General features: G+C 38.9%; 1 protein-coding gene across 1 annotated transcript in view; it reads left to right on the top strand.

The window, feature by feature from the left end:
• Window positions 1-4,283: 4,283 nt before the first annotated feature.
• Window positions 4,284-16,337, top strand: part of WDR64 (WD repeat domain 64) — a 142,171-nt gene continuing 130,117 nt past the window's right edge. The window contains exons 1-2 of the mRNA XM_032389487.1: window positions 4,284-4,428; window positions 9,825-9,955. Coding sequence (XP_032245378.1) covers window positions 4,284-4,428; window positions 9,825-9,955 — 276 coding nt within the window. The remainder of the gene's footprint in view (window positions 4,429-9,824; window positions 9,956-16,337) is intronic.

Here is a 16,337-nt window from a genome sequence, read left to right as displayed (position 1 = left end):
ATTCCAAGGAAGTGCTAATCTCCTCAATCTCCTAAGAAATTGCCTTCAGTAGTTTGAAGTTGAGAATGAGCTACTATCTGCAGAACTGGTTTTCCAGTGTCTCTGTGCATCCTCCTGCATGGGCTGTGCAGCCCTGTCCTTTAGATTGGGGGAGTTCTTCAATTGTATTGTGGGGCCCCACCCAAGGCATCAGGGGATCCCTTTTAATATCCTCTTACACTGGAGCATTAAATCATCCCTGTCCCTGTATTCCAAGCAAGTCCTTTATAAAGTACAAGGGGGTGGTGAAGGGGAATGGAGACAGGTTTTATCTGTCATTCTTATTCCTTTTTTTGTTTGCTTTATTTTTGTTTGTGAAAATTAAACCTTAAAATGAGTCCAGATTTTTCCCTACAAACTTGGATTGAATGCAGTATATAAATATCTTATATAGTATCTCAGTGAAGGATGATTACTATACTTAATATTTCTCTTGACATTCTTGCATAGGATCACTGATAACCCTCAGCCTTCTGCATCAGGCACAGGTCACCTGAGAGGGAACTTTGACCCTTACTCGATCGAGTAAACTTCCAAGGACTGGGATGCATGCTTCCCCGCTCTCTCTAACCTTGGTCCCTGGTGGGAAACCCTTACAGAAAAATCTTGCCAAAGATATCTGCACCTTTTCCTGCCGTATGAAACGTCTTTGGGATGCCTGGGTGGCTCAGTCTGTTAAGCGTCTGCCTTTGGCTCAGGTCATGATCCCAGGGTCCAGGGATCGAGTCCCACATTGGGCTCTTTGCTCGGTGGAGAGCCTGCTTCTCCCTCTGCCCCTCCCTCTGCTCATGCTCTCTCTCTCTGACAAATAAATTAAATCTTAAATAAAATAAAATAACATAACATAAAGAATTAAAAAAACGATTTAGTGAATATAATTGAATTTAAAAAAGAGAGAGAGAGAGAATCTGGCATGTCTTTGGTTCTGAACGTCAGTTGTCCTAGTGCATATAGTTCTTTGGGATGGTAGGAATCAGCTTAATGTATAAACTGTGTACCTGTCCACACTCCCCTTCCCCAAAATGCATACATTTGTTTAAAAATGAAATCTCATTTACAACCTTGCTCTAAAAGCAGAGTGTGAGTGACCAAGGAGTTAGGAAAGAGTGAACACTCAATTTCTTAAAAGAACTGGTTTGTGAAGTATGTATGATTTATATGATTTATATATAATCAGGATAAATCAGAATTAATCAATGAAGGGACGCCTGGGTGGCTCAGTCAGTTAAGCATCTGCCTTCGGCTCAGGTCATGATCCCAGAGTCCTGGGATCCAGTTCCACATCAGGCTCCTTGCTCGGCATTGAGCCTGCTTCTCCCTCTGCTTCTGTCTGCTCTCTCTCTCTGACAAATAAATAAAATCTTAAAAAAAAAAAAAGAATTAATCAATGAAGATATCACTTTTCTGGGGTGAAATAAGCATTCTCAGCCAATGAAAGTGGTAGGGCACAAGAAGGACATGATACCAGCTGACTAGGTACTGCTAAGAATCTGGGCCATGCTTACCAGACATTTTCAGGATAAAAAGATGATATGAGAGCAGGTGAATAGATGATAGATAGATGATAGATAGATAGATAGATAGATGATAGATAGATATAGATATAGATGATATAGATAGATATAGATATAGATAGATATCCACACCAATACCCATTGTAGTGAAATTTTTATACTCTTGGGACAAAAAGAACCTTTATAAGCTTCCTGAGTGTGTGTGTGTGGGAGGGGGAGATAAAAACAAGTCATGTACAAAGGGTCAGGGATAGAATAGCTTATGATTATCAGCAGAAGCTATTTCAAAAAGACTTCTTATAACAACACGAGAGCAAAAAGACAATGGAATAATATCTTCAGAATATTAAACGAAAGTGATTTCCAACCTAGAAGTATAAACCCAACCAAATAGCAATCAAATGCAAGAGAAGATTAAGAATATTTTCAAACATGCAGGGTATATCAAAAACTTACTTTCCAGGCACCAGGATGTAAGCCACCAAAATGAGGGAATCACCCATGGGAAAGAAAGGCATAGGATATAAAAGTGAGAATAAGGGAATTCCAAGAATGATGGCAAAGGGGGATAGCAGTACAACAGCTGGGCCCTGATATACAGACGGCATCTGTCCAGGCTGCAGGAACGTGACCCAAGAGACAGGGTGATATCAGGATGCCTTCTTTTGTATCATCTTCTTATACTAGCTCAGGGAAACCATTTCACTTATTTTTTAATAGATTTTTTTAACGTTTATTTATTTTTTAGTAATCTGTACATCAGATACGGGGCTCAAACCCATGACCTGGAGATCTAGAGTCACATGCTCTTCCAACTGAGCCAGCAAGGCGCTCCATTAAGACAGTTTTAGATTTACAGAAAAACAGAATATAGCGCAGACAGTTCCCATATAATACCTTCTCACCCAGTTTCTCTTCTTATTAACATCTTACATGAGTTTGGTTTGTTACAACACACGAGCCAATATTGATACTTTGTTATTAATTTAAAGCCCAGAGTTAATCAGATTGCCTTAGTTTTTACTTAATGTCTTTTTCTGTTCCAGGATCCCAACCAGGATACATTACATTGAGTAATCAAATCTCCTTCGGCTTCTCTTGGCTGTGATAGTTTCTCAGACATTCCTCATTTCTCATGACCTTGAGAGTTTGAGAAGTACTGGTCATGGTTTTTTTATTTTTATTTTTATTATTGAAGTATAGTTGACATACAGTGTTATATTAGTTTCAGGTGTACATCATGGTTACTGGACAATTCTATACATTACTCAGTGCTCACCTTGATAAGTGTAGGACCATCTTTCACCATCCTATATCATTACAATATTATTGACTATATTCCCTGTTCTGTATTTAACTAATGACATCTTTTTTAATTGTTATGTTAATCACCATACATAACATCATTAGTTTTTGATGTAGTGTTCCATGATTCATTGTTTGTGCATAACACCCAGTGCTCCACGCAGAACGTGCCCTCTTTAATACCCATCACCAGGCTAACCCATCCTCCCACCCCCCCCTCTAGAACCCTCAGTTTGTTTTTCAGAGTCCATCGTCTCTCGTGGTTCGTCTCCCCCTCCGATTTCCCCCCCTTCATTCTTCCCCTCCTGCTATCTTCTTCTTCTTCTTCTTTTTTTTTTTTTTTAACATATATTGCATTATTTGTTTCAGAGGTACAGATCTGTTATTCAACAGTCTTGCACAATTCACAGTGCTCACCATAGCACATACCCTCCCCAATGTCTATCACCCAGCCACCCCATCCTTCCCACCCCCCAAGAGCCAAGATGTCCATCGACAGATGAATGGATAAAGATGTGGTATATATATACAATGGAATATTATGCAGCCATCAAAAGGAATGAGGTCTTGCCATTTGCAATGACGTGGATGGAACTGAAGGGTGTTATGCTGAGCGAAATAAGTCAATCAGAGAAAGACATGTATCATATGACCTCACTAATATGAGGAATTCTTAATCTCAGGAAACAAACTGAGGGTCAACTAATGACATCTTGAAGAATTTCCTTCTCAATCAAAAACTACCCCTTTCCTATCCCTGCCTCACTTTATTATTTTAATTGAAGGTCAGTGGATAAAGAAAGAAGAAACTTTTTTTATTCCCTCCAACCTCTAAAAATATTTTTTTTGGGGGAACAGAAATGACTAATGCTGAAATACACTTTCATCTTTAGAAGTGTATTTGGAATGAATGTCAGCTTGACTCTCCACAGCGTCTTAAGGAAGGCAAATGGTTTGAGGTGGGAGGAGATATAAAGGAAAGAAAGTAATGCTCAGTCTCCTTCCCTGGCCTTTACCCATTCTACTTCTCTCCCCAGGGGTGCACACACACACTCACACACACACTCACACAGTTTGTGGGGAAAGAAAGCTCAATGCCCTCCTTATGAAGGAAGGAGAGGTTACAGAGATATTATGATGCAATGAGGACCATATGAAAGACACTGGTAACATTATGAGGTCAGGATTTTTACTGAAATGCTTCCCTATATGAAATGCATTAGACTAAGCCAGGGTTCCTCTCTGCTAAGGTCCTAGTGGCGACTCTGACTCCTACCCACAACATGAGATTTTAAGATCAAAGGAATGCGACCTGGGACAAAACTTGAGACAGCAGGGAAGCACTGTAACAACTGGAAGGTTTTTCAAGTTGACAAATTTGTGCTCTTTCTTTCTGCACAGAAATAAGAGATTCCCTATATCCCTATGGATATCAGGGAGGAAAAGCGTTTAAGCATTGAACTTCAAATTAGCAATTTCAGGACAGCCTTGAAGGAGTTTGAAAAATTGGTTGAACATGTAGCGGCCCAGAAAAGAGACGAAAGAGCAGGCCTGTTTATCCAAAAAGAAGGTAAGATCAGCGATTAGGGACAGTCAAGTTGGGTCTGTTGATGAGAACCATAAAATGTTTTAAGCCATCAAAGAGAAGCGACATAGCTTAATAGCAAAGCCATCAAATGTGGGGCCTGAGTTCTGACTCTGTCTCTAAAGAACTAAGTGGTCCTGGGGAAGCTTTGTTCACTTCTCTGAACCTTAGTTGGCTCAAATGTAAAATTAAGAGGTTGGATGAAGTGACCTCAAAGGGCTCTCCCGTGGGATCTACATCCGATGGCTTGCTGGTTGACCTGGGACTCTCAGAAGTACACAGTGACCATCAGCAAGCCATGGAAACCACCCTGCCCTCTCTTTACTTAAGGGTATGGTGAGACCATAAAGAGTTTCCTAAGCAGGGCAAAGTGTTTTTTTTCTGAAACTTTGCTTCACTGTCTCGGCCTCTCCTCATGTCTCTAGGCTGGAATGATTTTGAGCACGCTAAGGTAAGGAGAATGGGGTAGGCAGTGGTCTGCCAAGAATATTAACAGCAGAAAAACCGACACCATGGCCAGGGCTCAAGGGGCAGTTTTAGGGCATTGTGGATGGCATTGAGGACAGCAGTGACAAATAAGGCTTACCAGCAGAGTAAAAGACTAACCGAACAAAGCCTGCTGTTACAAGGAAAAGATCAAAGCCCATATAACTGTGAAGGTGTGGGCATGGCCAGCCTCCTAATGTGCCGGGCTGTACAGCCACAAATGAGTGAAATTGTTGACTTTGGATGGTCAAACACAAGCTGGTATTATTTGAATAGCGGTTAAGAATTTATAAATCACTTTGAAAAAAAAGAATTTACAAGTCACCTTAATAAATATAATTTAATTGATTCTCTTGACAATTCTGATAGCAAATATTACTATTATTGTTATTACCCCCCATCCTATTTGTTAAAGGATGGCAGGTACAGGAAAATCATCTGCCCCAGTCACTCAACCTCTATGTGTTAGAGCTAAGACTCAGAGCTTCGAGATGGACTTTTTAGATGAGTGTGAACTTGGCTGGGCTCTCTAAACCACTAGACAGAACTTTTATTTTTCCCCAGTCAGCCTGTTTACCTGTCCCTGTAATCGATTTTCCAAACCGTTACCACCTTTGTTGGATACTCTCTGGATCTCAGCATCTCTCAGCCAAGTTTCCGGCATCATAGGAAAAAGCAAGACCAAAAGACAAGAATTCCCTCAAAATCCCTTTCTTCCACTTCTGGGTTTCCCCAAAGCAGCTCCTGTCATTTTGTCCATCCATCCTCCTGTCCAAGGCTATCACTTTGCTGCAACAACTTCAAAATGTCCTTTCCACTGGCTTTGTCCTCTCAAACTAAAAATATACCCAAATGTCCTGACCTTGACTTTCTCTTCCCTGTAAGCTACCACTGTATGCTTTCTTTGCTTCTCCACTAAATTTCCCCACAGCATCACCACTTAATTTTCAATCTACTCAAGTCTGACTTCTCTCATCACTTTGCTGAAAATGCTCCTACCGAAGTATCCCAGCACCTAATAAGGCTGCCAAATTCAATCGTTTTCATTTTCCAGCTTACTTGGCTGTTTCATTGCATTACTTCCAGAAACTGTGTCCTTCTGTGTCTCTCATCACACCTCTCTCCTCTTATTTTTTCTCTTTCTCATTCTTTCTTTGCCTCTTTTTTTTTTTTTTTTTGAGCTCTGCCCATGTTCTCTCTCAGTCTTAAAGCACAGATGCCATCCACCTAGTCTCTTAAACTAGATATCTTGCTATAACTGTTCACTATTTCATGGCATCTTACTCTTGGGTTATTACAACAGCCGTTCAATATAATCGTCTTCTTGCCAAGAGTTATTCCTTAAAAATTTTTTTAAACTGCCACATCCCTGGCTTATTAACTCAGCTCTAAAGGACATATATCTGACCTTGGCATATAGGGCTATTCCCAGCCATGCCTCAATCTACCTTTCCAGTCTCAGCTCCTGAACTTCCCTCCAGAACTTTCTGTCCTAATATGAACTTTCCAGCATTTCCAAGCACCTCATAATACTTGTAATGATTCTGATTTTGCATGTATCATTCCCCCCAATGTAGAGTGGCTTTCCTCCCTTTTTTTGTCCCTGTAAACTTTGCTCATCTTTTAAGACCAAATCAAATGTCACCTTTCTGTAAAAACTTTCCCCAAGCAAAGCCATCCTTAGCACCGTAAATGCACTTTCTTGGCATCTCAAGGATTTCCCTTGACCTGCAGAAATTGATATAGACGTGTGTGTTCCTGTCGCTTCTCTTCACAGCACTTGAACTGTGAGTGATTTGAAGTCTTTTTAACCCTAGGGCTAGCCCAGTCTTGTGTCCGGGAAGTGCTCCTTAAATGTGTGCTAAGCAGGGGCACCTGGGTGGCTCAGTCGGTTAAGCAGCCGACTCTTATTCTCAGTTCGGGTCTTGATCTCAGGGTCATGGATTCAAGCTGGGCATGGAGTCTACTTAGAAAAAAAAAATGTGTGCTAAGCAAACAAGTTAATCTTGCTTTCGCTTCAAGCTTACAGTCACAAAGCCACATTGAAAAATTTCCTTCCTCTATAGTATATATGTATATATGTGTATGTATATGTATATATGTATCGATACTGAAAGAATATATTTTAATATATAGTAATATATATTTTATAGAATATTATACTATAATATACTACAGCATAATGTATAGTAGACATGTTATGTATCTATTATATATGTAGTATAGATTCGGTAAGAAGTAATTCCTGCTAAATTTCCTTCTCTGACAGAAGGACTGATCTGAAAGACTGAGAAGGAGAAATACAATCTTAACTTTTCAGACTGTTAATACTGGCATGCTTTCATAATCATTCATAAATACTGGAAAATATGGTCTACTTCTCACTATAGGCAGGAAGCTAAGAACTAGAGAGAATGTTTTTAATGTAACAGTGTCTACCTCAAAAATGATGTCAAGGAATTCATCTGTGCAATATTTCTCTTTAATCTTCTTGTCAATGACCTGATAGAATTAACATCACCCCAGGAAAGAAAAGTTTCATCATCCTCATCTAGCCACATTTACAATGAGACACATTTACATGGAGACACATTATACTCACAGTGGTGTGAATTTAAAGCAGCTAGTCTATTTGGGTATCTCATAGGAATTTTAAATTTAATACGACCAAGAGGAAATGCTTTATTTTCCCCAAGAATCATGGTCCTTCCTCAGTTGCCCCTGTTTTGGTAAATAGCACCAGAATCTGCTGAGTTTTAAAACCAGAAACCTGAGGGGGCGCCTGGGTGGCTCAGTCGTTAAACGTCTGCCTTTGGCTCAGGTCATGATCACAGGGTCCTGAGATCGAACCCCGCATCGGGCTCCCTGCTTGGCAGGAAGCCTGCTTCTCCCACTCCCACTCCCCCTGCTTGTGTTCCCTGTCTCGCTGTGTCTCTCCCTGTCAAATAAATAAATAAAATCTTTTAAAAAAAAAAAAAAAAGGTATCTCATTTCCCTTGCTCTTTAAAAATAAATAAATATATAAATAAAATAAAACCAGAAACCTGAGTGTCATTCTAGAATAGGATTTCTCAACTTTGGCACTACTGACATTTGGGGCTTGATGATTCTTTGTTCTGTGTATGGGAATGTGGGGTGGGGGAGGGGCTATCCTGTGCATCGTAAGATGGTTAGCAACATCTCTGGCCTCTATCTACTACATGCTGTAGCACTCCCATCCCTAATTCTAACAATCGAAATTGTCTGTAGATGACGTTGCCAATGTCCCCGTGGGAGACGGAGGGCAAAACCTCCCTTGGATCAGAACCACTGCTCTGGAATCCTGCCTGTCCTTCACTCATCAATCCTGCCCCCCAACAGCTTCCAATCCATTACACATCTTTGCCATTCTACTTCCAACTATATCTCACCATCTCCAGTGCTACCTCTCAGTGCCTATGTCCCTTATCATCCAATCGAGGACATTTTCGAGAATGAAAGGGGTTGTTATTAATAAGTAAGTTGAGAAAATCGGCTGCCTCCCTCTGGCCAATCCTCTACTATCTGAAACCTGGACTAATGCACTAGGGTTTCGCTGGGTTTATAGCTGTCACTCTTACCTCCTCCCAGCAGCCAGTATGCTTTGAGAAAAGGTTAAGGCAATACCTTACCAGCATACTTACCATCATGCTGGGAATAAAATACAAACTGCTGACTCCAGCCTGACCCTCCTTCTTGATAATCTCACCTGACAACGCTTTCCCTGGCCTCACTATACTCCATACCCACTGACCTTCCCAGAACATGCCAAATTTTGTCCAGCCTCAGAGTCTTTGTGTTTGTTTGCCTCTGCCTAAAATGCTCTTGTCTAGCTTTACACATGGCTGAATGCTTTTTGCTTATCGGGTCTCAGCTTAATTTTTTTACTCACGTCCTTAGAGAGGCTTTCCTGAGGTCCATCGCTGCCCATCACCACTGATAGATAATTTTATCACAGCACCCTATTGGTTTCCTTCCTAGTACTTAGCTCACTCTATACCTTTGTACTTTATACCCTTATACGTTTACTTTGCTACTAAGGTATGACATACAGGAGAGCCTCTAGAACATGCTAATCTTAAGTGTATAGCACAGTTAACATGGACATTGTAAACATACCTGCAGCTACCAGCCAGATCCAGACAAAGAACATTCCTAGCACCCCAGAGAGTCCCCTTATACACAGATAACCACTCATCCAATGTCTATCTCCAGTAATTAGTCTTGCCTGTCACAATCTGTAAATATTTTATTTGTTTACTTATTGATTTTATGTCTCTCCCCCTAGAATGTAAACACCCTGAGGAAGGGAACTTGTTTATTTAGTTCTAAGCTCAGTGTCTAGCTCAGTTCTCACACATAACAAATTCACAATGCATTTTTGTGTCTAACTCCTTGTCTTTAGACTCAATAGTAGCTCCCAGGTGAATCACCAAATTTGGCAAAATCGATATTCAAGCATGGTGTGTGTGTGTGTGTGTGTGCGTTCACACGCTGTCAAGGAACTGATCAAGAATTGCTCTTTGCTCTTGTCTCCCTTCTATCTGAGATGAGCTCTAGCAGACACTCCTGACTGGTAAAACTTTTCACAGTAGGAAAGAGGTAATCCACTTTCTTATCTTGGTATTCCTGAACAAAACTCCTAAAACAGTTGAAACGTAAGCTGTGGAGGAAAGACTAAAGACCAAAATATTTTCTTCTAAGTAATATTTTAGTCAAGGGCCAAGTTATGTTTCTAATGTAAAGAGAACCTTAAAATGCAACATAATCTGGTTTTAATAGGTTGAAATACGGAAATAGATTAGAAAATAGGAAAAGGAGCTTGATAGTTACCTTGGAGTTTGGTAACAATGTTCTTGCACTTTGTTACAATGCAGATGTAATCGATCATGACAAGTTTTATGTGGCTGTGCAGGAACTCTTTGGTCCAGAAGTGAAGAATCAAGATGTGAAATGCTTTTACAGGAAACTCTGCAACAATCCTGATGCATCTATAGACTGGTGTGAGGTAGTCACTTTTCATGTTTATCATAAGAAATCCAGGTATTATTTCTTCTCATTCAGAATAAATAATTTAATCCAAGTGTGATTTCGCCTGAGATCATGATCCTCAGGGCTGTGAGATCGAACCCTGTGTTGGGCTCCGCACTGGGCATGGAACCTGCTTAAGATTCTCTCCCTCCCTGTCCCTCTGCCTCTCCCCTGCTCAAAAAAAATCAGTAGATACAGTAGACAAAAAGAAAAGCAAAGAGTGAAAGGATTTGACTATCACTTTTAACAAGCTAGTAGATACATATAAACAGAACTTTGAACAAGATATAAGAAAGACACATCTTCTCAATTATGTATAGGACCATCACAAAGCTGTGCATGTATAAAACTATAAAGGACATTTCAATAAACTCCAATATAATAAAATTAGAAATCAATAATAAAAGATAACCCAAGTTCCCAAGAACTGACCAAATAAAAAAAAGAATTAATTTTGGGAAAAAAGCCTTTGAAGAATACATAATTCCTGCATTATATACATTTTTGTACAACTGAGGAAAAGCTGAAAAGCTATTCAACTCATTTTATGAGGCTGGAAATAACATGAACTGAACAAAGATAAAATGTCAGGGAATGATAGGCCAATATTACTCACGAATGTAGTTGCTGAAATCCTAAATAAAATTTTAACAAGTCGAATTCAGCAGTGCATTAAAAACCATTTCTGAGTAGAACTCATCCCAGAAAAGTAAGGGCAATTTAATATTAGAAAGTCCAGTAATGTATTTCATTCAATATGTTAGGGGAGGAAAAATAATACGATAATCTTAATTAGAAGTTAGCACACTAAGGCCCATGGCCAAACTGAACAGCCACTTGTTTTGCAAACACAGTTTATTGGACCGTGGAGCATTCGTCCGTCCGCGTATCTGTGCCTGCGTCTGCACGCCAGGGACGGAATTGAGCACTGTGACAGACCCAGGATGCTCTGCAAGCCGACAGTATTTACTACCTGGCCCTTTTCAGGAAAAGTCTGCTGACTCCTGATCTTAAAATACCATGAAAATAAAAAAGATATTTGATAGAAATCCAGTAGTCATTCCTGTTTTTAAAAAGAAAAAAAAAAAACTTTAGCAGAATAAGAATGATGGACAATTCCCTGAACTTGGTAAAAGGTGGTGTTCATTTTCTGTAGCTGCTGTAAAAAAAGATCACAAATTTAGCAACTTTCCCCTCAGCTTTATTGACATATAAAATTGTGTAAGTTTAAGGTGTACAATGTATTCATTTGTACATTTCTATATGTCAAAATGGCCACCTCCATAGGGTTAGCCGTCATGTCACATGATTACCGTTTCTTCTTTGTGGGGAGAACATTAAAGATCTACTCTGTTGGCGACTTTGAAGTATATTATGCAGCATTCTTAACTATAATCGCCATGCTGTACATTAGATCCCCAGGACTCATCCATCTTATAATTGAAAGTTTGAACTCTGAACAACATGTTCCCTTTTCCCTGATAACCACCATTCTAGTCTCTGTTTCTATGGGTTCAGCTTCTTTCGATTCCTCATATAAGTGATATTACGTCTTTCTGTGTCTGATTTATGTTACTTAGCATAATGCCCTCAAGGTTCACCCATGTTGTTGCAAATGGCAAGATTTCTTTTTTTCTAAACTTAGCAACTTCAAGAAACACACATTTATTATCTCACCATTTCCATGGATCAGGATTCTGGGCACAGCTTAACTGGCTCCTGCTCAAGGTCTCACAGGGCTGCAATCAAGGTATTCTCATTTGGAGACCCAACCAATGTAGAATCTGTTTCCGAGCTCATTCTAGTCGTTGGCTGAATGCATTTCCTTATTGTATGACTAAGGGACTCAGCTTTTTATTGGCTGGAAGCTGGAGACAGGAAGGTGTCCTCATGTCTGCAGTTCTTTGCCATATGACGTACTACATAGGCAGTTCACAGCTCTGCTTCTTCAAGGCTTTCTCCACAGTCCCTGAAGATGGTCTTGTATAATGTAACATAGTCATGGGAGAAACAATCCAGCACATTTGCCTTATTCCTTTGGTTAGAAGCAAGTCACAGGTTCTAGGCATTCTCAAGGGATGTAGTTTCCACAAAGGTGTGACTCGTGTGTGTGGGGAGGAGGGGAGTTACGTTAGGACGTGTTCACCATAGAGACTTCTAGAAACCTCTTTAATCAAGGGTCATATTTAACAGTAAAATACTAGAAACATTCCCATTAAAGTTAAAAGCAAGAAAAGGATGCCTATTATCTTTACTACTTTTCAACACTTTACTGGAAATTCTAAGTAATGCAAAGACAAAAAAAATAAATAAATAAAAAGGAAGCGATATGTAGTAAAAGCATAATAAAAATGTAAAAAAATGTAACTAAAAATGCAAATTGTCATTATTTGTGTAGATGATGTAGTTGTGTACCAAGAACATACAATAGAATCAGATGGCAAACTATTAGAATTAAGGGAGTTTCAGGAGAATTCAAAGAAGAGAAACATGCCAGAATCAATAACTTTCACAAACATAAGCAGTAACTCTCTCCTGGACATTCGCACATATAACTAACAAGAAAAACAAAACAAAACAAAACAAGGTTTCCATTCACAAGAACAACAAATAGCAAAAAATGCCATGGGATAAATCTATTAAGGAATGTATAAGACTATGACACTTTACTGAAGGAGTAAGAGAAGATCTGGAAAATAATTAAGGGACTCAATTTGCAAAGATCCCAACTATCCCCAGTAATTTGATAGTATTTATAAACTTAATAGAATTCCAATAAAACAGACTTTTGGAATTAATGCAGCTAGGCTAATAGATACCCCAACACATCAGTAATTGAATTTTCATACACTCCATGTCAATTTAATAATTCTTATAAATATTTTCGGTTGCTTGTAGAAATTGAAAAACATTCTCACAAACTTCTGGTGAGTACTAACAAGCCCAGGATACCTATGGATTAGCATAAAGATTCTACTGTGGAGTATATTTTTAAAGCTTGTACTTTTTTGCAAGAAATGAAAAATAAGAATATGATTTTCACTTAGATATTTGCTTGATTATGACATCAAAAGCAAAAATATGAAAGCACCACATGTATAAAAATATATAATCTAAATGGAAGTGGAAAGGGATCAGCAGAGAACAAGTTTCATATATCAAAGACAATGAATCATGAATGCCATGCTTACTTCTTTTTCTTTCTCTCCCTTCCTTCCTTCTTTCCTTTCTCTTTCTTTTCTTTTTTCTTTCTTTCTTTCTCTTTCTTTCTTTCTTTCTTTCTTTCTTTCTTTCTTTCCTTTCTTTTTTTCTTTCTTTCTTTCTTTCTTTCCAGCCTGTTTGGTAGAGTTTGCCTTTATAGCTTTATATTCAATGGTCAATTTTTCAATATGTCTTGGGTTTTCAGCAGCAGATTTCTGAGATTTGCAGTGTGGTTACCTGAATTTCTATACAGTGGTGACCTGTTTTTCTGGAACTATCATGAGTTAATGTTTGTGTTGCTAAAATTAGACTGAATTTTGGTCATTTTGTCAGAATACACTACATAGAACTTCACAGTAACTGCTGGATATTACCAAAGGTAGAACACCTGGGCAAAGGTTGGGCCAGGATCTGGATATGCCCCCTGCTTAGATGGTACAGGTAAAACCAGACAGCTGTATTAATAAGATAGTCAAAGAATGACTGAGAAATGTTGGATTTATCCTCAGTGAAAGTACAACAACACAAAATCTCAAAGAAGCTTTGCTAGGAAAGACCATCATCTGAGACCGAACCATTAGCAACTCTAGACCGCACTGTCCAAAACACTTGCCCCTAGACACATGGGGCTGTTGAGGACTGGAAATGTAACTAGTCTCAATTGATACATGCTGTAATTATAAATACACACTGGATTTCAAAGATGTAATATATGAAAACAGTGTAAAATAACTCACTAGCAACTTTTTATATTGGTTACATGTTGAAATTATATTTTAGACATAGCAGGTTCAAAACATATTATTAAAACTGATTCGCTCTTGGGATGCCTGGGTGGCTCGTCAGTTAAGCCTCTGTCTTCAGCTCAGGTCATGATCCCAGGGTCCTGGGATCGAGCCCCACATCGGGCTCCCTGCTCAGCGGGAAGCCTAATTTTCCCTCTGCCTGCCGCTCCCCCTGCTTGTGCTCTCTCTCTTTCTCTGACAAATAAATAAATAAAATCTTTTTAATAAAGAAAATTAAACTAATTCACTCTTTTTACATTTTTAATGTGACTACTAAAAAAATTAAAGTTATGTATATGGCTCTCATTATGTTTTTATTGGACAGAAGAGAAAAATGTCAAAATAGACATAGAAGGAATTTGTCCTGATCAGCAAACACAGAGTTTTGCTGACAAACAACTCAAATATGGACAGACCACATCCCATAGAAAGAGTTCAACTTTGTTTCAGAAAGAATAAGAAGACATTTGGCCTTGTTCTCTAAGAGCACAAGCATAAGAGAGAAAAGTTTAATATAGTGTGTTTAGATATCTGAAGATCAAAGAAAATGATACAATTAGCCCCCATGATCAGGAGTGTTCATTCTGAAGAATGTGATTTCAAATTATTTACTGTCAACTAGTTTTACAGATAAGTCAAATGTGCAAAATGTCCCTTCTTATTTGGGCAAATGTATAAATAGAGGCCCATATATCAAATATGTAAATGTTTTTAAATTATAAATTCAGCTAATTGTTAAATCAAGTATATTCTATCCTCCAATTTTGACAAATATGCCTTAGTAATGCCCTGGGAGTCCAAGTTAGAATTTAAAATTCTCATACTTTGTAGTTTCACACTGAAACATGGAGACAAGGGGAGAGCTAGCCCCTTCTTTTTGTACTAGTGGCTCCATCCTACATCATGAGGAACCACGCACACACAACATGGACAGGACACCCCAGTCCCTGTGTCTAAGCTCTTCCTCCATGAACACTCAGCCTTGGCCACCCCTCAATCCAAGGGGTGCACCAACCAGTAGTGTGTGGTCCATCCTCATGAGGATGTACCTGGATGAGAGGCTTCAGGGGCTAGAAGGGGGCTTGGAGCCCCTTAGGCAGGGAATTCTGGGGTCCCAGGATAATGGCCCCTTAGCCTCCTGAACTCGAGTGGGACCCTCTAAAGCTGAGCTGACCAAGAGTAGCCACTAGCTAGTTACGTTTAATTACATTTAAATTAAATTAACAGTTCAACTCCTCAACTCAAATTGGACTACATTTCCAAGGTTCAAGATCCAATGAGGCTAGTGACTATCATCTCGGATAGAACAGATTATAGAAGATTCTTGTCTTTGCAAACAGTTCAGCTGGACAGTGCTGCCCTATGAGCATAGGCCCCAGGGCATGGACCTGAAAGCAAGACTACAAGTGCAAAGGTGGCTGTTCTGTCTTTTTTAACTCACTGATTGAATAAAATAGAAGACAAATATATATGATATCATACGTATATACATATCAACAAAAGCCCTTAACCATCCAAAGATTAAAAGAGTTTAAGAAATCAAATGAACAATAAGACAGTAATTTTGTAGGAATACAGAAATGGCTTTTTCCTAAATGTTGTAAGTGTACAAAATATACATATTTTTTCAAGGATCTGGGCTCAATCACACTGTGTACATCCTTTGGATATTGTCCCATCTACTGATAACTTGAATTCTCTGTCACTAAACTTGGAGTAGCAATAATTTTGAGAATCACATATCCTCACTGTTCTCAAATTTTTAATGACTATTTCTCACATGCTCAATGGTTCATGTGCTTGAATTTCTAATGCAATATTTTTGGATCACTAAAAATATGAAAATGAGTGTATAACAAGTGATTCATGTCAACATCAAATAAGTTATGCATCTCAAGAAATAACAGAAGTCTGTTGATATTATATTACAGACTTGGATTCAGAAAAATAATGCTCAAAAAATGTCCCATGGTGCGAACAAATGAGACATGGTCAATCCACTTACCTGGAGTTCTACGCCATTAACCGAGAATTTGGTCTCTGTGTATTTTATAGGGTTCTCTGTTTCAAAGAGAGAGAATTATGTCACAAATGTTTTGTTGTAAGTCAACAGGACACTTCTTTGTCCTTGAAATAAATGGATGAAGGAATGAGTAAAGAAGATCCAGATTGTTTCATTGTGTGGGTGAGGAAATAGAGCCCCGTTCTTTTCCACATCTACTCCCTCTTTCTCCTTCTCCTTCCCTTTCCAGTTAGAACATCATAATTATATTACATTTTTTTTTCAGACACCTCCTATGTTCTCATCTAACCCCCCCAGCCCCCCCCCCCCCCCCCGCACCATGTAGATTGTGGAGGGGAATGTTTTACAAT

The sequence above is a fragment of the Phoca vitulina genome, unplaced genomic scaffold, assembly GCF_004348235.1.
Source record: "Phoca vitulina isolate PV1807 unplaced genomic scaffold, GSC_HSeal_1.0 scaffold54, whole genome shotgun sequence".
Lineage (NCBI taxonomy): Eukaryota > Metazoa > Chordata > Mammalia > Carnivora > Phocidae > Phoca > Phoca vitulina.
Note: the sequence above shows the minus strand (reverse complement) of the source record. Positions and strands in the feature narration are given on the sequence as shown.